General features: G+C 50.0%; 1 protein-coding gene across 1 annotated transcript; it reads left to right on the top strand.

Moving 5' to 3' along the window:
- The first annotated feature begins 226 nt into the window (after window positions 1-226).
- Window positions 227-15,296, top strand: pfkpa (phosphofructokinase, platelet a). Its single transcript, XM_068748027.1, is given in 24 exon segments — window positions 227-409; window positions 2,072-2,145; window positions 3,600-3,677; window positions 3,986-4,175; window positions 5,304-5,469; window positions 5,629-5,673; window positions 5,756-5,864; window positions 6,021-6,116; window positions 7,119-7,211; window positions 8,051-8,176; window positions 8,677-8,741; window positions 9,337-9,406; window positions 9,762-9,908; window positions 10,603-10,673; window positions 10,800-10,887; window positions 11,427-11,579; window positions 12,914-13,004; window positions 13,007-13,077; window positions 13,235-13,296; window positions 13,432-13,543; window positions 13,976-14,075; window positions 14,274-14,279; window positions 14,789-14,894; window positions 15,140-15,296. Coding segments are annotated over 24 exon segments (2,370 nt in total). The 5' UTR covers window positions 227-315.
- The last annotated feature ends 9,132 nt before the right edge of the window (window positions 15,297-24,428 follow it).

A 24,428-nucleotide genomic window follows, 5' to 3' on the forward strand; every position in this document is an offset into this window, starting at 1 on the left:
ACATCCTACGATAGACCCCGCCCACGCATCCTATATGCTTCCTTTCATTGGTCCATAATCTCAGTAGCCCTGCTTTAACGTGAGATCTGATTGGCTCACGTCTGTGTCAATCTACGTCATCGCGCTATGCAAATCGATGAACTGTCGCGGAACAGAGAGAGAGAGGGAGAGAGGGAGAGCGAGCACAGCGGAGCGGGCATTCGGTGACGGACGGGGGGCGAACGGGGACTTGCCCTTCGTGGTTTTTGCACTGTTCGTTGCTTGTTGTTTGTTTTTGTATTAAAAGCCTCGCATCGACACTGAACTGCCGTGAAAATGGCGCAGCCTGACGGCAAGAAGGTGTTCTTTGAGAACCTGTCGGGAGCAGGGAAAGCCATCGCGGTGCTGACGAGCGGAGGGGATGCTCAAGGTAACCGGTCAGCGTCACGGAGCGTGTTTACCGGTAACCGTCCGCGGGTCGAACCCACGGCCTCGGCGGAGGGAGAGTTTCTCACTGCGGCGGATTAAAGCCTGCGCAGCGGCTAAGAAGGCGTGACGCGGGCGGCCGCTCCGTAAATTAGCATGCTAATCTGGCGCATCCCGGCTAGCCCGCTAGCAGCAGCAGCATCCTGCGTACGTGAAGAGCCGGAGCCCTGGTCACGTGATGTAAACACGCCACGCTTTGATGTAGACTCAGCTTCACCCCACTTCATTAAGAGCCATAAAGTCAAATCAAGCTATATCTGTTTGTGTTTTATTGCTGTGTATTTGTACTCGGGTCTCTTCCAAATCAATATGATGATCGAAGTTAGACTTTTCTGATTGAATAAATATGTAAAATGGATTTAAAACGCAGCTTCCTTGTTCTGGCTCATGGCTTCCAGTGTGCTGCGCAAGGGCATTGAGCTTTACAATATTAGTCTGTTTATTTAAAATAAACCCGAGGCCTTGATGTTTGCGTGAAATCACGATGTGTTGAGAATCTGTAATGAATTCTTAGTTAAACAAAAAATGTGTTTTTTTTTTTTAAATTGCTTAAGGGTCATTTTTTACCGATACAGAAGAATGATTGTGTGACCTTCCGGGAAGGTCATCGTACTTTCAGCTGTCATTTTACTCCTTATACCTGTGACGAGGTGAAAGTCAGGCCGGAGACACTGAGGAACAGAAATGACTTGATCCCTGTTGGATCGGTAGAGACTTAAAGCTCAAATGGAAACGTGTACCTGCAGAAAGACGAGCGCTAGGCTAGCCCCGGAGCCGAGCAGCGACGCTGTAGGAGGAGCCGAATGTCAGTCAGGCGACGTCGTGTTTGCTTCTTTACTCGTTCTCCGCGAGGATGAGCTCAGCGTGAACCTGCTCTTCACAGTTCAGCCTTCATTCTTCCTCTGCTTCTCTGGTCTGAACAATAGTTATGTAACCGCACGGCGGGTCACCGGCTGATCTGATTGGACGACACACCGAGTCGTTGACCCCTTTTGTCGTATCTTAACAGAGGCTTTATTTCATGTGTTGTGTCCCTCCACGCAGGAAAAGAAAGACTTTACATTCTGGGACAGGATACTATAAAGATCTCACTTTCACTCGATCATCGGTGGCCACATCCTTTGCGTTGCCTAGTAACAGGACTGCCCTGCCAGATATCAGAGCTTCCTGTCGAGTGAAGAAAAGCCAGTCGCTTTTTCTGTTTCTATCTTTTCCAGATAGGAATCATTGATAACACTTTAGCCAAAGTGCTATCAATGATTACCCCCCCGCCCCCCCTGCCCCCCCCCCCGTCAGGGCCGAAGCTAGACATTCATTAGCAATCAGGTCACAGCGCTGTTCCTCCTCAGCCCGCTCCAGATCTCCGCTGAGCACACGGGAGGCTTGTGGGAGGAGCTCGGAAACGTTTTGACCAAACATGGAAGCGTGTCGGAGCGAGAGGAGATTCCATCCGCTTCCACAGGCCGACGGCGTAAACCGATGTCCCATAATATCCCACGTTTAAATGCTGACAGGGGAGATGCTGCTGCTGCTGCTGGAGGTGGGCAGCAGAGATGGAGTGAATCTGTTAGCTCGTGCTAAACGTGTCCATTCTGCTCTCTTTCAGGGATGAATGCTGCTGTCCGCGCTGTGGTTCGGATGGGCTTGTATGTGGGAGCTAAAGTTTATTTCATTCGAGAGGTGAGCCCACCATCGCTTCTCAGGCCTTTTGTTTAGCTCGTAGGTTTTAATCCTGTTTTCTAGCCACATCGATTTGGGTCTTATTTAGCAACGCAACGACTTTTTCATGAAAAAAACACACAAAGATAAAATACCCCGGCAGTATGTTTCTGTATATTCGTCACAAAAGGATTCTAATCTGCGGACACACAGCCGCGCTGTTTGCTCACGCTGCGATCCGTGCACACGTGGACCAACGCACGCCGCGCGTTGTTACATAAGTGACTCGAGGCTGCCGCCGATGTTTCATATGAGGCAGTGCTCTAAGGTACCAGGGGGGGAGGGGGGGGGGTACCAGCACTACCAGAGCAGCTGGACGAAATAAAACTAACATCAACTACACCGTACCCTAGTCCGTCTCAGAGAGGAGGAAACGCCGGCGTTTCCGGTCGGTCCCGGTTCTCGGCTCCTCCAGGAGGAGGTAAATCACAAAGAGCAGAGACGAAGAATCGACTGGACCTCTGGGAGTTTGGTCGAAGACGTTTCTGCCCTGATCCCAGAGGCTTCTCCGGAACTGAAGTTGATTCCTGGCGACCAGCTTTTCCTGTTTGGGAGCGTTGCTGTTGTCCCGACGCGACGTTTGTTGCTTACTGTAATTATTCTGCTCCCACGGGTCTGCGGCATCGACGCCTTTCGAGCTTTTGCTCAGGAAGAGATGACGCGGTGCTTCGGTCTTATTGTCCCGGGACAAACCAGAACCGTTCACGTCGTAGGTCGGTGAGCAGCAGCATGTTTGGACAGGGCCAGATAACAATAGTGAAATCCAAAGCCCATTTACTGAGAGTGAATTAAAAGCATGTTGTGCTGGATTTATTGATCAAGCCGAACGACCTCACGGCTTTCTAGTTCTCGTTGACATTCGAGTTTGAGAGATTCAAAACTACATGTTTGCACAGTTCTACTGTAAATCTGTCATTTCATTGTTTGTGTCTGTGTATGTAAGACAGAGTTCTTCTTCTTCCTCTTCTTCTTCATCGGGTTTAATTTAGTCTTAGTGATGAGGATCATATTATGCAGTCTGGAGTCTTTATTAACTCCTGATAGAATTCTCCCTCGGTTCCTTTATCTCCTCTTAGAGGCGTTTATTCAATAATAATAATTCAGGATTACAAACGAGTAAAGTTTATTGAGTGTTTTCCGTTATTGCAAAGCTGGTCAGGAAAGCCAGCGCTGGACTCTTCATCAGACACGGAAGCGGGATTCTGGAGGAGAGTCCCGATTGGGCGTTTACACCCTCCTGGGGTGGACCTGAACTTATCCCTACCGTGTATCAGTTCGATACGTGTCACCTTTCAGATGCGATTATTCAAAGTGTAGAGAAATAAAGCCGCTAAAAGCGTATTGTAAGCGTGAATATTTCTCCTTGACGCTCATCGTAGGAATATCTAAGTCTCGCCTTTGTCTCCCTTTATCAGGGATATCAGGGCATGGTGGACGGCGGAGAGAACATAAAGGAGGCCACATGGCAGAGCGTCTCCAGCATGCTTCAAGTTGTGAGTGGTCGCCGCAGACAGCACGCCACGCCACGCCACGCCCTCTGCCTGCTCTCGGTTTTGTTTGACCTTTATAAAATGTGACTTTATTGTTGTAAAGCTCTTAATGATAGCCGATCTTAAACGAAGGAGGGTCGTACGAGTCACTTTGTGGCCTGTATGTGTGTTCAGCGGCGATTACGCGAGCTGGCGTGTCCTGAGGCCGAGCCGAAGTGTAAAAAAAAATAATAAAAAAAGCAGCTGACTTAAACGGTGCCTTAAAGCCACACAGGAAACGCCGAAACCTTCCTCCCGCTCGTTGTCGTCAGGGTGGGACCGTCATCGGCAGCGCTCGCTGTCAGGAGTTCCGCGCCCACGAGGGACGCCTGAAGGCCGCGCACAACCTGGTGCAGCGTGGCATCACGAATCTGTGTGTGATCGGTGGCGACGGCAGCCTGACGGGGGCCAACCTCTTCAGGGAGGAGTGGAGTGGGCTGCTGGGGGAGCTGGTGGAGCAAGGTACTGGTGCCCCCCCAGCGCTCTGTGTAATGTGGTCTCCGTGGAAACAACCGCAGGCTGGTAAAATGGCCCAACGGCACTCATTTCCTCCGTTCGTGGTCTTCAGCCCCTTTCTACGCTTCTTCCTCATTCACGTTTTTATTTGTATTTTTTATACGCTTTTTGATGTGCAGTAGTCCCTCATTTTCCGCGGGGGTTACGTTCCAAAAACAACCCGCAATAAGTGAAATCCGCAATGTAGTAATTTTAATTTTTTTTACAATTATTATACGTGTACATAAATGTTTTAAGGCTGTAAAACCCCTCACCACACACTTTATACACGTTTAACAGGCATTAATCTAAATAGATTGTTTCAGTATTATAGAATGAAACCAAAGATCAAAACCTTTTCAGAACTAAACATTTGTTTGAGGAATATAAATATATAGTATGTACAGTAAACGTTTTCCTGTTAATAACGTTAAGGCGTTCAGGTCGAGGAAAGAGCAGCTTGGAGTGCAGAAGAACAAATATTCTACTCGTGCTGTCTTTAGCCTCTCATGCTGCTTTATTGGATAGCTTAGCACAGCGTAACGGCAGCGGCTACATGTATCAACAGGAAGAAACAAAACCCAAAAGGGACGTGACGTTTATGCTCCTACAAAATAAAAGCCTCTTTTTACACAGAGAATAAGAGCGCTATTAAACAAATGCTTAACAAATAAACATGATCGCTTTTAGAAATAACGAATTTGATTTTAATGATCAACCTACGAGGTTGAACACATGAGAAACGATTAATAGCAACTCGTGCATATTTCACAGCTCCTCCGACCGCGCCTTCGTCCTTGCGCCGTTTCAAGGCGCGTTCAAGTGCAAAAAATAAAATCTGAAAAATTGCATTAAAACTCCGCGAAGCAGCGGAAGATGAACCGCATTATATCGAGGGACTACTGTACAACCTTTTTAAAATAAAACGCGTAGCTCGTGGACAGATTTGACGCCTTAATCTTGTCAGGAAAGCAGAATCGGCGATCTTTAACCTGCAGGGGTTTGAGTGGCGTCGTCGCTCCTCACTACGAAAACACGCAGCGACCGTCTGAATTCCTCTCCTGCCGCTGACTGAGCAGTTTCTGATCCTTTCAGGCTCGATCGCGGCCGATGCCGTCCAGAAGTACTCGGCCCTTCACATCGTGGGCATGGTCGGCTCCATCGATAACGACTTCTGTGGAACCGACATGACCATCGGCACCGACTCGGCTCTGCACAGAATCATTGAGGTGGTCGATGCGATTATGACGACAGCGCAGAGGTGAGGAGCTGGGATGAATGTATGAATGAATGAATGAATGAAGGGAGTTTTATTTAGGATAATCAGAGCGAGGCCTTTTTTGTACTGAAAGGGGGCGGGGCGGTTGACTTGGCGTGATGAGCAGGCGTTAAGTCATTACATTCTCTCCTGATCTTTCAGCCATCAGAGAACGTTCGTGTTAGAAGTCATGGGCCGACACTGCGGGTAAGAAAGCGTCTGATAAAGGTTCTAGCAGAGCGACGGAGCCCTTTGATCTGCGGTAACGTGCCTGTGTGTTTTATCCTAGCTACCTGGCGCTGGTTAGCGCTTTGGCTTGTGGGGCAGACTGGGTGCTGATTCCCGAGATGCCCCCCGAGGACGGCTGGGAAGATAAGATGTGCCAAAAACTGTCTGCGGTAACGCCGTCCTCTTTATTCCCCCCGCAGCAAACCTCTCTGGATCCGTCCCTGTCGGAAATGCGAAGCGGCGCGTTACGCCTGAACCGTCCGGTGTCTTACTCCTTCGTTTGTTTTGGTCCCGATTTACAAGCGTGCCATTGTTCTATGATCCAGACCCGTTCCAGAGGCACGCGGCTGAACATAATCATAGTGGCAGAGGGAGCCAGCGACAGGCATGGGAAGTCTATAACCTCTAGTTATGTCAAGGATGTGAGTACCTGAATGCAGAGAGAGGGGGCGCCAGAAGCACGGAGACCTGACTGACAGTCACAAGGACGACTTTGGCCTGGGAGTATCACCCAGGAGCGTTAAAAGAGGATTTCATCTCGCCATTCTAAGTCCAGTTAGCGCTAACCTAATCTTCCTGGCGTCGTCTGGACCCTGTGCTTCTGAGATAGTCACAGCTGCGGTCTCAGTTTTCCTGTCATGTTGTCTCTCCACCACCCCCCCCCCCCCCCCCCCACCCCCGTTTCGTAGAACCGAGCAGGGATGAAAAGGCTGAATATCATAATTGTAGCCGAAGGGGCGATTGATCGTAACAACGAGCCCGTAACTACTGAGCGTATCAAGAATGTAAGTACGGCGCTCTGCGTGCCGGCGTGCCGGCGTCCCAGCTGCTTCCTGTGTGACCCACCGTACTCGCTGCCCCGGTGTGGCTTTGACTGTTGCTGTGTTTCTGGAGTTTGTAATCAGATGCACGCTTATCGCCTGGTAAGATTCACCGTGTGTTACTAAACCCTGCCGCTTGGTCTCGCAGGCGGCCTCGCGTAGCCTCAGTGAAGACAGTTTCCCTCTCTAGCATCACACAGAAAAGGTTTTATGCCACGCCCCTTGCTCTAAATGCTCAGGACCAAACGTTGCTGAGCAGGCAGACGGCCCCCCCCCCCCGACTCAGTTCAGCCCCCCCTGTGATGTACGCCGTGCGCCGTACGGTACGAGCGCAGAGCTAACATGACTGAAAAACGAGAATGGCTTGCTTGTGCACCGCTGCCTCCCCTTCTCTCCAGCTTCTCTACCGTGTTTGTGTTTGTCTGTCACCGTGTGATGATCGGAAGCACTTTGCCCATGAATGTTTCGCCGCGTAGTTGCATTGTATTAGCTAACGTGCATGACACGCGCTGAGGACACGTGATCGCAGCGCTTGCATGTGAGAGGAGGTCTGAAAGGTTTTGCCACGGCGTTCACTGAGCAGAGTGCTTTACGTTTTCCCAGCTTGTCGTCCGGTGCCTGGGCTTCGACACGCGCGTGACAATCCTGGGACACGTGCAGCGAGGAGGGACGCCGTCCGCTTTCGACCGCATCCTGGTAGGTCCTCGTCCAAACTCAACCTCCAATCTTTGCTGGTTGTTGCCTTTCAGATACGAGGATTTGATGCACTTCTCGGTTACATCCTGTATAATAGCAAATTGACTGTTTTATGACTGGTTTTCAAATGAAATATCCATTAACTCATCGAGTGGCAGCCATTTTCAGCTCAGCTATATGCCAAGTGCCCCAGTTTTTGTGCCTTTTTCCCGATTTCCCAAGCCCCACAGAATATTATTTGGCGAACGGTAACAAATGAAAGATTAAAGTCTCTCCTTTCATCAGGAATAGAAACTGTGTTCCTACCATTTCTTGTTCCGGACTTATTGGCCATTGAAGAGAGGCAGATTTCAAAGTCAGGGCTGGCAGTGAATGTTTGTGTTTGAACGGCACTCAAAGAGTTAATGAGTTAAGATTTTAGAACTGTAACTTTCTCATGTGTGATTCATCCGTCCGTCTTTCACTAGTTTACAATAGATGCTGGCTATATCTGTGCACATTAGAACCTAGTGGGCTCCTGTTTAATCCTCTGTGTGTGTGCGTGTGTGTGTGTGTGTGTGTGTGTGTGTGTGTGTGTGTGTGTGTGCGCGTGTGAGTGAGGAGAAATGACCCACGGGTTAAGCTTAAGCACATTAACTCATTCATGGCTTAGCATCCGAAGCTGCACCACAGACGGCGTGCAGCAGGCGGCGTCGTGTTTTTTTACGACACGCCGAATGAAAACTGAACCGCCGATAAAGCGCACGTGAGGGTCTGCTGTCCTTTTCGTGCCGCTGGTTTGCGACGGGACCCCGCCGGCTTTCCCGGGCTCACGCCGTGTCGTCTGCCTCCCCACGCAGGCCAGCCGGATGGGGGTGGAGGCCGTCCTCGCCCTGCTGGAGACCACGGCCAACACGCCAGCCTGCGTGGTGTCTCTGTGCGGCAACCAATCAGTCCGCCTGCCTCTGATGGAGTGTGTGCAGATGGTAGGTGCTGGGTGGGGGTGGGGGGGCGGGGCCAAAGAAACGTCACGTCAACGAAAGCCAGAATGCTTCGGAGGGAGATCGCATAAGCCAAAAGTATTGGGAAGGAATTGCTGCATTTGGAGAGGCGGAGCTTAATGACGACTCACTGGGCCCCGAGCGGCGCTGATGTTCACAGGAGAGCTGCGTTGTTTGAGGGTTGTGTGTGGTTAATCATTATTAGACGCGTAGTAGTGATTTAATAGCAAACCATCGCCACGGAAACGCACATACGAAAGGCGTGTCGAAGCGAGGTTACAGAGAATTCTCTGGGCTGGAACGGACCACTTGGCTCCTGTCCCATTGTTCTCTCTCTTTATAGTAGACACTTAAAAGATCTCAGCGGGGATTTAATCTCTCTTTGGTCACGCGGGAATCGTGTGTGTGTGTGTGTGTGTGTGTGTGTGTGCGCGCGCGAAACAAAGCTGGTTCTAAGCGGTAGAAATGTTCCCTCTTCCCTGCAGACCCAGGAAGTCCAGAAGGCGATGGACGAGAAACGGTTCGAGGAGGCGGTGAAGCTCCGCGGCAGGTATGGCTGACTCGTCACGCCTCGACGCGAGAGTCTGATCTCGCTTGCTGAGGTCGGCATGTCGACGCAGAATTACACGGACAGTTCGGAAGAGCAAAAGCGCAGAATCAACCGGGCTCGTTTGCGTTTGATTGCAGACGTTTCGTCCTCTCCTCCGGGACGATGGCGGTCCAGATACTCGCGTGCGCTAAACGCCGCTGCCTCGTACGCGTGCTGATAGGTGGCGTCTGAATCCTCCTCCTCTGTTTCTCCAGTTTGACCTCTGACCCTAAAATTCACCACACCTGGATGCAGCTCAACGAAACAGCTTCACCATATGCTAATGCTAATGACTCCTCGGGAGTCTTATTGCCTTGGTGGTTTCAGCCCTGTCTTTGTTTTCCGTATCTGGACTCCCTCCCCGTCATTTCGGACTGAAACGCGTCCGGTTCGTTCCTCCTTTCTGTGATTTGCCTCCACCCGGGTGACTGAGACGCTACACAGACATTTGGACTTGAACCCTCAGTTGTTGTTGTTTATTCATGCACCTGCCTTTAAAATGCGCGCCCCCCCCCCACCTTCATAACAACGTTGCACGTGTCACGTTTCGCTGCAGGAGCTTCGAAAACAACCTGAAGACGTACAAGCTGCTGGCTCATCGTAAACCAGAATCCGAGCTGCCGATTGTAAGTCGCCTCGTGACATCTTAGCATTCGCTGTGGGACGTTTAACCCTTTCCTTCCCGGATCGGCCTACAAATAACGACTCGGCTGTCAGTCAGGATGTAGCGCAGTGCTAGCATTAGCTCATGTACTGAATAAAACATACCTGGAACTTGTAGCCTGCAGTTATGGTGATTCGGCTGCTCTGTTGTGCCTCCCTGCTCGGAGCTGAGGCAGCGGCATCGAGGCCGTGTGGGCGGGGCCATGCGTGTGTCATAATGACCAGCACGGGACCAGCGTGCGGCGGAACAGATCAGAAGACTGAACATGTTTCTTTAGACTGAAGTTGACATCTGAATCTCTTTTTTGTAACCGTCAGAGCAACTTCAACGTGGCCGTGCTGAACGTCGGGGCGCCCGCAGCGGGCATGAACGCCGCCGTCCGTTCGGCCGTCAGGGTGGGCATCTCCGAAGGCCACAAGATGTTCGCCGTCAGCGACGGCTTCGAGGGATTCTACAAAGGACAGGTGGGTCCTGTGCGCGCGCACGGGCTGCTCTATCCACAGGAAAAGCTAAAGCAGAGCCACAAGGAGACACATTTATCGCTTTTATATTTGTAAATGACATGTTGACGCGCCCTTGGGCAAGGCACTGAACCCCAAATTACTCTTAGTGCCTCGGCCTGGCAGCGGCTTTGCATGGCAGCAGTCGCACGCTGGCGTGTGTCAAAAGCAAAAGGTCAGTAAGGGGTTCAAAGGTCATTAAGGGGCTTTTGAGCAGAGTGCTGAGTCGGATGCCGGATTTGTTGGTGGCGTGAATCCAATCCAATTTGTGTGTTTATTTCATCACCATATCAAGCTGCGTGTGTGCGTGTGTGTGCGTGTGTGTGTGATTGTGCGTGTGTGCGCGTGTGTGCGTGTGTGTGTGCGTGTGCGTGTGTGTGCGTGTGCGTGCGTGTGTGCGTGTGCATGCGTGTGTGTGTGTGTGCATGTGTGTGTGTGTGTGTGCGTGTGCGTGTGTGTGCGTGTGCGTGTGTGTGTGCGCGCGCCTGCGTGTGTGTGTGTGTGCGCGTGCGTGTGCGTGTGTGTGTGCGTGTGTGCGTGTGCGTGTGTGTGTGTGCGTGTGTGTGCGTGTGCGTGTGTGTGCGTTAAAGTGGCACGTTTCTCTGACAGTGCGGCTCCAGCAAGCTTCACGTCTGTGCTTGTTGCTCTTTCCCACCAGATCAAGGAGATTAAATGGGCCGATGTCGGCGGATGGACGGGACAAGGTGGATCTCTGTTGGGAACCAAAAGGTAAGAGCTGAGAAGCGTTAAAGCTGAAGGAGCAACTTCTTTATACGTTTATTGAAATAAAAAAAGTTTAGTTTGTACTTTTTATTCACTAAATGCATTTTTTTCTTCCTCCTTTACTTCCTGTAGAACGCTTCCCGCTAAGTATATTGACAAAGTTGCAGAGCAGATGCGGCAGCACAACATCAATGCGCTGCTAATTGTCGGTGGATTCGAGGTATGTTAGCTCATGCTAATATATGCTAGCGCTAACGCAGCATTATGTTACCCTGGAAGATCACTTTTGTGGTTATGATTGAGCCTTTCCATCAGTCTAATCCTCTTTTACGTCAGCGCAACACCACCATCATCATCATCATCATCATCATCATCGCAGCTCTAAGTCGTGTCTCTGCCAAAATAGAAGGGCAGAGAATAAGATGCTAAATTAGTGATTTTAGACATAAATAATGAGACAGTTTTGATTTAATTAGAAATGACATGTTTTTGTTTTTTTATCCAGTCGTTTCACGCAAACCTTTATAAAGTTCTGCAGCGTTATTTTCCTTTCATATGTGTGTGTGAGCGCTAATGTTCACATGAGGAGTGCTACCTGTCTGTCTGGCCGCTGTCCGTCGTGATGGGCCCGGCTCCTCCCCTCGGCACCCCCCCCCCCCCCCCCCTTCCGTCTTTGTCTTTCCGTTCCCTGCGCCTGTCGACCAAACCGTCCCCCCGAAGTCTTCACAGACGCTAAAAGCCCTTGGCTCCGCCCTGCAGGCCTTCCTGTCGCTTTTGGAGTTGTCCACGGCGCGAGGGAGCCACGGCGAGTTCTGCGTGCCCATGATCATGGTGCCAGCCACCGTCTCCAACAATGTGCCGGGCTCAGACCTCAGCATCGGCGCTGACACGGCTCTGAACGCCATCACCGCTGTGAGTGGATGGGCTGGCAAGCAGCGTGCAGATCGCTATACACACACACACACACACACACACACACGGTGTCACGCTGGCAACCAAACATGCTTGTGCCCGGTCGGCCTATCGTGTCTCACTTCACCAGTCAGGCTGACTACAGATCATTCAAAGTAAGATCTGTTCATCTGGAATAATTCTGATCAGTAGAACTCAAATCTGGTCTGCACTGCGAGGCCTGCCGGGTAAAGCGTGCCCCCCCCCCCCACCCCCCCCCAGCAGGTAAGTGTGTCCACCTGGAGGCATGCTGGGAGGTGCATGAGTGCCTTGCTCTGCCTGCCTTGCTCTGTCCCGTCACCCAAACTAACCTCTGGTTCAGCCTCACAATAACTTACTGCATAAGCAATAAGAACACAACGCCCTCCGAGCCGAGATGGCTCCGCCTCCTCCTCCGGACGCTCAACCGAGGCTCGTCTCGCCTTCCACGGCAGCCACGCCCAGTCGCGTGCGTTTCCTCACGAACACGCGGATCTCTGTCTCCGCCGCTTCCTCTTCATCGTCTTCCCTTCTGTAGTCTTCCCGCTGCCACGTTCCTTTCCCCCCCCCCCCTTCCTCGCCTTCTTTTCCACACTTCTGCCCGAGGGGAAGCCGTTTGGCCGCCATCACACGGAAGGAGCTGGAACGGCAGGTCGCGCTCGAGCGAACGTAGAGCGGCTCACTCCTGTAGCTCTAACGCGCTTTCACGTTGCTGCCGCTGCAGGCGTTTGAGAGTCTGCTGCAGCTGTATGAGGCGCGCGCCACCCACGAGGAGCTGTGCGTCCGATGTGTATGCTGCCTGCCCCCATAAGTAACAATGTGCCGGGCACAGATCTAAGTATCGGGGCAGACACGGCCCTCAATGCCATCGTGGAGGTAAGACAATGATGATGGGTTCACGTCCCACTGCTCACACTCAGCTGATTGTCCCCCCGTCTTTGCTCTAACCTCAGGTTAACGTGACCCCAAACACTGAACCTACAGAACTAAAAGAACTAAAACACTCGACCTTTGAACTGATTAGGAGACGGTGGCATTAAGTAGGAAAATGCATTCTAATAAGAGGCCTGTGGTATTATGGGAAATGTAGGATTCAGCACTCCTGGAGGGTCGATACAGTGTTTAACCATTTAGCTGTTAGCTGCTAAACCGTCTGTGTCCCCGTCCCTCCGCCGGACTGCATGAACCGCTGAGGCGGAGTTTGTGCACGTTAAGAATAAAAAGCACGCCGGCCTTTAAAGTGTGGAGATTATAATATATAATATAACTCTAATCTGGCTGCTCTGAGATTGTGAGTTTATTTGTGCGTGTGGCAGACATGCGACCGCATCAAGCAGTCAGCCAGCGGGACAAAGAGGCGCGTGTTCATCATTGAGACCATGGGGGGCTACTGCGGCTACCTGGCCAGCGTGGGGGGCTGGCCGCCGGCGCGGACGCCGCCTACATCTACGAGGAGCCGTTCGACATCAGAGACCTGCAGGTGACGCGCCGGCGACAGTTACTCTTCATTCCTTTGCTGCGTGACTGCTGGATGTCGTCTCTCACTCCACCCACTAGAGGGCAGTGAAGCCTATTCTCCGGGCAGCCCTGGCATTTACTGGTCCATGTTTTTTTTTTTCGCCCTTGCCATTCGACAGGCTAACGTTGAACACCTGACGGAGAAAATGAAGACCAGCATCCAGAGAGGACTGGTCCTCAGGTAACGCCTGCGTGAAGTCGGTGTTAATGGCGTGAACGATGACTCAGCGTCTCCACCCCCCCACTGCCTAACCGTAAACAGAGCCAAAGCTGAGGTCATCAGATTAAACTGCTGTTCCTCCGTGTGAATGCGCAGGAATGAGAACTGCAACGAGAACTACACGACGGACTTCATCTACCAGCTGTACTCTGAAGAAGGGAAGGGCGTGTTTGACTCCAGGAAGAATGTGCTGGGACACATGCAGCAGGTACGCGCTGGTTACCGTTGGTTACCGTCTAAGGGAGTTTTCCCGTTCTGTAGCGGCGCCAGGGGGGGACACAGTTTTCTGCATCATAAATATGCATGCGGACATTTTAAACGGATGGGCTTTGTTTTATTTTGGCTTTCGTGTGTGTCTTGAGATTAGCGCGGCGAGAACAGGATCAAACAAATCTTTGATGAACCCCGAGGAGAAAACTGGTTTCATCTGCAGAACAGAATACAAAAGAAAAAAAATACACAAGTTTTAAACAGCACGGAGAACAACTTCAACAAATTCCATCATAAATATTAAGTATGCGTTTTAAATAGGGGTTTGGCTGTGGCACAAAGCAGAAGCAAAAAAAAGACAGAAACATATTTCATCGTCTCATGCGACCGATCTCAGTCACGCTGAGCGACATTTTGATTCTTGTGAAAGGGGGGGGCGCCGTCTCCGTTTGACCGCAACTTTGGCACCAAGATCTCCGCCAAGGCGATGCAGTGGGTGACCAGGAAGCTGCAGGACACCTTCAGACACGGTAAGGTCGAAGCTAATGCTAATGCTAATGCTGCATCAGTGGTAGGTCCCCCCCCCCCCTGCAAAGCTGTAACTGTAACTTTTCATCCTGTTACAGGAAGTGCTTTACTGATTGTTTATGTTCATCGGCATAGCAACGAAGGAGAAATGACTTTACTGTATTTACTTTTTCTTTTTTCATACACATGGATGACGTAAGATGAAGGTAAATCGTCTTTTATTTTATTTTTACGCTGCCTCCATCTTTATTCTCAGCTCCGCGTCTCGCTGTTGCACCGCGTAACCGATGATGTGACTTATCAGCGGCCGCCATCCATCCATCAATCATCCGATTCGGTGTGGATTGGGATTATTCTCCATCCATCAATCATCCGATTCGGTGTGGATTGGGATTATTCGAGCATGGCTGGATTAAATAACTCACATTAAGCTCTCCTGCTTTTGTATGCTTATGTGTTGCTTTTTGTTTTTAGCAGTGCCACTTTATGCCCCCCCCCCCCGTCTTTGTCCTTTTTTCCCCTTTAGTGTAAGTTACACTCACCTTCCTAGCGCCCCCCCCCCCCCCCTTTAGATTCATGCAAAGATTCTTTAACAGCCATCATTAAGGTAACTCCACGACCTCTTGTAGCTGCTGTATGTCTACAAGCAGAAAGAAAGAGAGGCATTCCTGTCCCACCTCTGATGCCGCGTTGCCCCCCCCCCCCCCCCCTGCAGGCCGGGTGTTTGCTAACAGCGATGACTCCTGCTGCCTGCTGGGAATGCGTCGTCGGGCTCTTGTCTTCCAGCCCGTTGTTCAACTCAAGGATGAGACTGACTTTGTGTGAGTATCCCGCCCCCCCGCCCCCCCCCCCGGTTACTCATCACAGGAAACAGCAGGCCTTTGTGAAGCAATGTGGAAGGCTTTGCACTCTTGTGTCAGTAACCGCGGGGATGTGATCACGTGCGCTGGCCTCAGGTCAGTCCCTCTTGCGTGATCCGGGTCAGATCCGGTCTTTCCAGTCACAGATAGAATGAAGAATGTTCTGTTAGCAGAGTAGAAGCTGACGCTGCCTCTCCTGTGTCCAGTCACAGGATCCCCAAGGAGCAGTGGTGGCTGAAGCTCCGCCCCCTGATGAAGATCCTGGCCAAGTACAAGACGAGCTACGACGTTTCAGACTCCGGGCAGCTGGAGCACGTCGTACGCAACCGGGCGAGAGAGTCGGACGCTTCGGTAGCCATGTGAAGGGCGGGGGGGGGGGGGGGGGGTATGAGGGTCGGCCCACTGTGTTCTTTTCCTTTGATGTCTCCTCTCTAGCTAGCTAGATATACGTTCCACGCATCGGTGTGTCCCCGTCGCCCTGGGTGTTTAGCGTCAGCCATGTTTTTTTTATTGCACTTTCTCTGTCTGCCGTTGCGCCGTCAGGCTCTGAGCTCCGAGCTGCACGAGGACAGGCGGACGGACGGACGGACGGACGCTGCGTCTGCTGATAATCTGCTGTCTGAAGAACTGAGCACTGAAGCTGATATTTATCTCGTTAACATTTACGTTTATTCTGCTCGTAAACATCGCCGTTGTGTTAGTAACTGTTGCACTGAGCTGTCTGTCTTATTGCACCAAAGGGTCAGATGTATATGAGACTAAAGTATTGATTCCCACAGAATATAAATCACACAGAATCTAACCCTGATTATTGCTGCTGGTTTCATTTATTTACTTGCACATTTTTCCTTTTCTTACATTTAACATAAAAAAATATATTTTTATGGCAGCGCCATCTAATGGATGGATCAGATCTGTTTGGATTTCTACTACCGGCTTATTTCTAATATATTTCAAACTTGGTTAAGCTGAATAGAGCGCTGCAGTGATTGACCCGCTAAAAATGAGCCGACCAAGTCCAAACCCAGGTCAGGAGGTTCTGTTTGATGAGATGAGAGAAACGGCTGCTTCCGCAGTGAAACATCACAAGGTGAGGCAGACAGTAGCTCTTCCTCAAGACAGGGGCGCCCATGAGCCCGTTTATCTGTTCTGTCCACGAAATACAAAGAAGAAGAAGAAGAAATACGCCAGTTCAAAACGAGGAAGTCTATTCACCACAATAATGGAAGACGCAGGTGATCTATCAAAGCTTACAACTGGACTTTCAGTCGAAACAAGAAATGATAAATTATGGAAGACCTATGCCGGAGCTAAAAGATTCGCTTCAAACGTCGGGACTGAAGATAAGTCGCTCTTTTCAAACATCGATTATCTCCATTGAGACGGAGAGACTCAGAGAAGATAAGGAAGAGTCCTACAACAAAGTCATTGAGACTTTTGTCCAGAAGGATCGGCGTGTGGGCTTCATTTGCAAGGAAAGGTGAGAACATATATGCACACGCTGCTGTACAGTACATTATATATTTGTGTAACATCAAAGTATATGCAGTGTATATACTTCCATTTGTATTAAACATTGCAATGGCAGATTCAGAGCAGATGGGCTCTCTCTCTCTCAGCTGCTATGACTTTATCATCCTGCTTGGTTAAACATCAAGTATACACTGTGTGTAAAGAAAGCTGATATGAGAACCTTTGTAAATCTGACTCTCACAGAGTCTGAGCCTCGCCAGCCATGAACCTCGCCTCACGTCACTGATCACTACTGAGTTTAACATGAACAGAAAATGGAAGAAATCCTTCATGAATTTGATTTACATATATTTTTTTGCTCTTTAAATAACATTATTTTTTTATCCCATATAATAATCATGATATTCAGATTAATAATAACTTGATGCCGTAAGTATGCAGTTTACATGAGCCAAAAGGACGAAGTCATTAACATCAAAAATAACTCATTTTGTACTCAGTTTGGGAATCTCACTGCTGTGAAGGAATCTCACTGCTGTGAACACCGATCGGCGTGTTCTCCCGGTCCGGCAGCAGATGGCGACAGAGGACCGTCCCATCCCGAGCCCCCGGGTTCATCGGGTACATTCTGACGCATCAGTCCCTGTCCACTTCTGCTCTGTGCAATTTCACTATATGGTAGCTTTAAATCCAACAAAGTAGATTAACTGCGTGCGTGTGTGTGCGTGTGTGTGTGTGTGTATGTGTGTGGCAGTAATTAGGAATTCATCTTATCATCTAAGAAAAAAAACATTTCAATTTGCCATGGGTGTATTAATTGTGTATACATGTAATTAGACCGCTATTTCCCGCCTAAATGGACCCTTTCCCGTCCTTAACGGCGAGTAATGACTTTCATAAGCCATCTCTTACCAACAGTGCAGCGACGTGAAAAGTCATTCGAAGAAAAAGATACCTGAATCACCTTAACTGTCTTCAGAGCCTCCTAGAATAATTATGGCCCTCAACTTAAACCCATGTGCTTAATCTCGCCCCCCCCCCCCGGCCCCCCACACCATGGCACAGAGAGCTGCTATAATTTCCTCGGACCCCCCGCTTGCCATTTCGGAGGCATTTCCATGTTAACGCCAGCATCTCTCTGAGCATGAAATTAGTAAAGCCAATAATTTTGGTTGATTTAAGAATGCAAGGGGAGGCCGCGGGGTCATATACCCATAGGTAATCAATACTAATTACCATTTCACCCCCCCCCCCCCCAACTTTATTTTCTTCTACAATCACATGTGAATCTGATCTCATTGGACTGATTAAAGGTTGCAAATGAAGGGTCCTCACTCCCCGATTCTCATCAAAGGCCAACAGCACGCTCTGCAACTTTGTCTTCATTTAATTCCGCACCGTCTTCAGACAAGCCCCCCCCCCCCCCCCAATTATAAGCTTGCAGTGAATCTCCAAACTAGACCGCATTGCACATTGACCTTTTTTAGTTTAAAAGTACATTCGCTTTCTCTCACTGCGCCGACTTTCCCCGCTAATGAACCACAGAGGTCGGACGCGTTGCAATAACTAGTGAAGAACAGCAGTGATAAAACGCATCGTTATGGAGACACCGTGATAACGGGAACAACGGGAGCCGATAACGCTGAGCTGGAGATTGGAAAAAACTATATATATATACATATATATTTTAAATGAATCACATATGTTGGCATTCAGAATGAATATTTACGAAAGAACAAATCCCTGCAAACATGAAAAAGCACACGATGCACGCCAGGAGAGAGTGCAGAGATGAAACGGCAGCGGTCTGGCAGATATCACACACACATACAGCAGTCCCTGCTGGCTGCGTCGGAAACACGCACTTTGCTGCGGCCGCTCGCCAAACAAACACGAGTGAATCACAGGACCCCCGTTTCCAGACATCGGATGAGGGTTTTTGATCCACTTCGCACACACCAGAGACGCCGTGGCTTAAAACAAGCCCGAGCGAGTCGCACTCCAATTTAGCCTTTCCACAGTCCAGGAGGAGAGAGGCAAAAACGCTCCTGTGAGACTCTCGTCTTTTGACAATTAAGACGCCCGTGGAGGCATGGAAAGCTCTCGATTCCATTAGCTTCTGTGCTGCTCCATTCTATCTGTCCACCGAGCCTTAACTTACTTATTAGTACGTCTGCCGCATTCAGTCGGGGAGGCGATTAGCGAAATCTACATGAAAAGGCAATTTCCCCGAGTCGTTCCCTTCGCTCTCACACTTGGCTGCGATCAGACGGATCTAAAGAATGGCCGTTGCGCGCTAATGAAATTTGCCCCGCATCGTTCCTGATGCTATTCTTTCGATGGAAGTCACTTGTGTCTTTATTTACTCGTTCCTGTGCCACAAACAGTCTAGAGTTGGCTGAAATGACATCGGCACCAGCGACGGCGGCGGCGCGGAGACCGCAGCGCCACTTTGATGTATTGGACTTAATATCTTCCTGACATTTCTCAGGACAGATTTTCATCACTGGATTCATCTGTTCTTTTTGAGGCCGCGTGATAAATGAGTCAGGACATTCATTTTCCTCCCTTTCTGCAGAGGAATGGCGTGTGTGTGTGTGTGTGTGTGTGTGTGTGTGTGTGTGTGTCCACGAGTAAATATGTATCTACTATTGTGAATATTTTCATGACATAGAGTGTGTATGTGTGTGTCCGCCCCCCCCAAGTGCACCTCAGCAGGAGGCTGGCTGCAGCAAACGCCCGACACAAAATACACGGCGGCGTTAATGTAAGTGACATTCATTTGACAGAGCGCTCGCTAACGTGCTAAGTCGCTCGCCGTTCTTAATGACAATATTAGCTCTGCCTTAGCATGCGAGGGTGTCTGTTGCAGCAGAATTTTGAATTTTGACAAAAACTTGTCTGTCCCAGAAGCATCCATAGGATCGCACGCACAACGTGGGGGGGGGAGGGGGGGGGGGTCACAGGGAGCAGGGTCACACGTCCGACCCGTTTGTCACTGCTCAGCAATTGTATCTTTTCATTGTTGGCGTGCCCTTGAGCCGAGCACCAGGCCAAACACACACACACACACACACACACACACACACACGCACACACATACGGCAGGGTTACCTTGCAGAGAAGCCAACAGATATTTATTCCCGGCCATTAAAACGAATCGAAAACCACTTTCCCTGATGGGAAGTCTGTCCACCAACTCACAGTCACAGCTCATGCTGACGCTGACGCTGACCGGCTTCAGTCAAGGCGTCGCTATAGGAACCAGGGAGGTGATGGAACGGGTTCGGGTTTAGGTGCGGATTATATCCTGTTATCTGGAATTTTTGACAATTTTGGACGATATATTTCGTTCTCCGGCAACAGTCTTTTGAATGGCAAACGGCGATGATGCACTTCTTCAACGAAGTCGAATAGAGGCTTGGCAGGAGCTTTTATATCCTCAGATTGAAGCTGCAGCCAAGCGCCCTCAGAAACAGGCAAAGAAAACTCATTTTGAATGTAGCGCAGAGCTCACCTTTCCAAGAAGTCCCAAAATAACCTTGCAGATTTCATTGTCTAGCGTTAAAAATGAATGCAATACTATCGGTATCAATAGTTTCATTGATACGACTGGATGAAAACCGCCTGTATCAGATTGTGTCTTCGAACGGGAACTCAAAGAGCATCGTTCCTCTTCTCTGCAGCCCCTGATTCTTGTGTTGACTTTCAGCTTGTTGTTGGCTTTACTCCCACGCAACCTGCTGAACCAGCCTTTGTGCGTCGGCCACACATCCTCACCGAGGGATAGTGTAACTTCCTGCGTAATAGAACGGACAGCGGCGCCCACACGCAGCCCCGGAGTCTGGAGGTCGTCGGGCCGCCGTGAGCAGGAAGTGAGGGAGGCGTTGCTAAGAAGACCACGCGGCACAAAAACAGAGGAAAACTGCAGCAGACTTCCATCCCTTCATACATGCATAATTTAATTTAATATTTTCACATTTTATGGCCCTAAATATTCATGAATGATAAGAGCTCCGGGCAAACTTGCTCCAAACTTGGCAAAAATCTCTTTAAACTCGCTTCACTCGACTTGCGATGTGGTCGGATTTGTTTTGGCCGTCCGACGCTTTCGCAGAACCGACATCGCTGCAGACGCACACGCACAACGCTGTGTTGTTTCACGCCATCGGACACAAAATGAAAACACAGATTCATGACTTCACACAAAGGCCGACGAAGGCGCATTTGAACACTCAAAGGAGAGAAAGAGGGAGCGAACATTCCCAAAATTAATTTTCATCTCCGGGGTTCATGCATATTTAATAGAGAGCGCTTGAATATCATAGGGTAACACTAGCCCGGCTCGAATGCAGAGGCTGGGCTGAAGAGAGGAAAATAAACGGCCGTGATTGTTGTCGTGAGCAATAACTCTCCGCTGAGCCGGGAAACAAAATAGCCAGAAAGGCTTTGATGAGGGAGGGGAGGAGAAAAGATGGAGAGCGACGAAGAGGGAGACGCGCAGCAAAGGGGCGCGAGAAAGAAGCCGTAGCAGAGGTCAAGTGCTGGCGGAGCGATGTTCCCTTTGGACGCTGCCGCTAGCTGACAAGCCCTGTGGATGGCATCCCAGGAGGGGCTGCGTTGCCCCCCCCCCCTTTTCAATGAGTAAACGCATCACATGCAGCGCGAGTGAACGGTACACACAGGAACACAAGTTCTCAGGTGTAGGGGAGAGCCGGAATGAGCGCGCACACCTTTTAGAAGTGCACGTTCGATGTTAAAGCCGCTCCCATTAGCAGACACAGAATATGCCCTGGCGCTGCTAATAGCCGTGCAGGTTTTTTTTTCCATTAGCTTTCCACCTAGATGTAGCGAGTCGTGCACTTTAAGCACATTCCAGCACGGTCTGGATCCTGTATTCATCCCACGTGCGACCAAAAAAAATGAGGCATGAAACAGCGTTGTCATGCTGAACAGAATTTTAATTACCGAACCTCTCCTCCCTCTCTTCCCAAGAGTGTGTGCTCCCACTTGGTCAGGGAAAGAGAGAGAGAGAGAGAGAGGCAAAGGAAAGAAGAGGAGGCATTAGCATGGCGCTATCAGAGCATGCTGCCGGAAAAAAAGCCACGATCAGAGAGCAATATGAACGAAACGTGGAGAAATAAAAGCATGAAAAATTAGTAAATATATTTCATTACATTCACAGCCCGGGATACATGTTACATTCACAGCCCAGACTACATGTTACATTCAGAGCCCAGGCTATGTTACTTTCACAGCCCAGGCTACATGTTACATTCACAGACCAGGCTATGTTGCATTCACAGCCCAGGCTACATGTTACATTCACAGACCAGGCTATGTTGCATTCACAGCCCGGGCTACATGTTACATTCACAGCCCGGGATACATGTTACATTCACAGCCCAGGCTACATGTTACATTCACAGCCCGGGCTACATGTTACATTCACAGCCCGGGCTACATGTTACATTCACAGCCCGGGCTACATGTTACATTCACAGCCCAGGCTACATGTTACATTCACAGCCCGGGCTACATGTTACATTCACAGCCCAGGCTACATGTTACATTCACAGCGCAGGCTACATGTTACATTCACAGACCGGGCTACATGTTACATTCACAGCCCGGGCTACATGTTACATTCACAGCCCGGGCTACATGTTACATTCACAGCCCGGGCTACATGTTACATTCACAGCCCAGGCTACATGTTACATTCACAGACCGGGCTACATGTTACATTCACAGCCCGGGCTACATGTTACATTCACAGCCCGGGCTACATGGCTGCACATGGAGCGGGGCTGAACCGCTAACTGCTCATGCTTCCGGTTACTGAGATTCCAAGTGAAGGATGTCAATAAACCCGCTTGATTACCCTCCTCCTCACCCCACATCTACAACCCCCATGCCAGCTCTGCGAGCTCTCTGACAGCTCTGACAGCACCTCTAACTCATCCCAGCCCCCCCCCCCCCCCCCGAGCTCAGACACCCGGCTTGTTTTATTTCCCATCCACTAAATTGAGTCGTAAAGACTTGTAAATATAACGACGGCAGCGGACGCCGGGGCCATGTTTAGTCTCTTTTTTTTTTACACTCCCCTGTCATCCAATCCCTTTCTATTTTCCACGAGTCCCAGGTGGGCTGTTTGTCGATCCGTTCAAAAGCCGTGACACATTAACAAATGCGTTCATGAGGATGTTTACGCCAAGCTGACCTCGAGCATGGCTGAATTTCTCCGTGTGATACAGATGTGTGTTCAATTTATTCCTCCCAGCCAGGGGGGGGGGGGGGGGGGGGGGTGTCGACCCGTTGTATCCGTTTATGTGCCAACCTTCTGGGCCGCAGGCGGAACATAAGGACACAGTAAGGTAAACCCACAGACACAGCAGGGGAGAATATGAGACCGTCTTGCTCCCTAAACTTGAGAACACATGCTATAAATCCCACTTAGGGCCGAGGGCAAATCAATCTTTTATATTCTCCCTCTCACACCGTTTACTCGTTAACCATTTCAGCATTGATTGCTATTCCTGTGGCAGTTAACCCATGTTTAACAAAGGCAGTAAAATGAAGGGGGTGTTAAATTCAGTAACCAGTAGCAAGAGAATTCATTAGGCGCAATTTGTTGAATGTGTTCCCCATAAATCTTCCTCTAGTGGGTGGTGGCACTGCACCACTGTACAGTATGGGATGGCAGAGGTAGAATAATGGAACCCAATATATTAAAGCCTTTCTCCCTGTTGCACGCTATTGTTCTCAGGAACCAAAGACAATGGCGCCTGAGCGGACGGGGAAATAAGAACTACAGCACATGCAGGTCGTCTGGCAAACATGCATAAAAAAGTAACAATTCTCCGTGTCCTGCACCCTTAGTTTCCACGCAGCACTAATTTTTCCCTTTTAGAAGGGATACAGTCAGAGAAAAAGAAAAGAAGAAGTCCATAGAATGCACCATTCAGGGAGGAAGAATTCCACCAGAGCAGCCTGACAAGTCGGGCAGACTGCTTCTTCTCAGACGGTCTCCCTGTAGACCGGCGGAGCGTGCTTTCTGCTGTACAGCCTGATGTCCAGACTTTAGCTTCTCTCCAGGGATTAAGCCACCACTGTGTGTGTGTGTGTGTGTCTGCACACGCGTGCACGTGACTGTCCTCGGACATGCATACACGCCTGCCACCAATCAGGTGTAACTCGCACTCCCCGTCTCCTTCAGGACTCGGCCATGTGTGAAGGAGGGACACGCTCAGTCTGCCGCTGGTAAAAGCTTTACGTGCCGCCGCTGTCACGGAGGATCTCTCGTCACTCATCTGCACGGAGCGAAATGGACAACTGGCGGTTGTTTTCTGGAGGTTTGAGGTCAAACTGGAGCGCTCTCCTGCACCACGGCGAAGGTCAGGCCCTGGTAACAGCAGCTGCCATTAGCTGATGGCGCGTGGATACGAACAGCGCTGTCGTCTCTGCAGAACGGGACCTGTGGTAGTTATTGATTAGCCGAAAGAAAAATGCATTTTCCCAGAGAATCGGTGGAATCTTCACGTTCGTTCTCTCGCAGCGACAGCCCCTGCTTTGCGTTTGGGAATGTTTGCTTTCGACTTGTAACGCTAGAATCGGGTTTGATATAGGTTGATGTTTAATCACTTAAAATACTTTATTCAAATTGTAAAAAAGTTCACACTACAGTGATCTTATGTAATAAAAGTAGGTATTTTTAAAGTAGACACATGGAATGGTGATTTCCTCATCCCACATCAACGTCTCAATAACGTGCCATGTGCCCGTGAGCATCAGATACAGCTTGATGACGACGTCTCATGCTGCACACAAGCCGACTTATTGTCTGATGAGGCGTGGCATCCTGCTCCCCTTGAAGGGCGGCCCCTGGGTCATTGAGGTTCCGGGGTGCAGAGTTAGGACCCTCTACGGAGCGACTCGGCTCATCCCATATAGTTTACTCTGGGATTCAGGTGCAGGCCACTCCATTCCAGGCACCCCAGTCTCCAGCAGCCATTCCCTAAT

The sequence above is a fragment of the Brachionichthys hirsutus genome, chromosome 14 (genome assembly GCF_040956055.1).
Source record: "Brachionichthys hirsutus isolate HB-005 chromosome 14, CSIRO-AGI_Bhir_v1, whole genome shotgun sequence".
Classification (NCBI taxonomy): domain Eukaryota; kingdom Metazoa; phylum Chordata; class Actinopteri; order Lophiiformes; family Brachionichthyidae; genus Brachionichthys; species Brachionichthys hirsutus.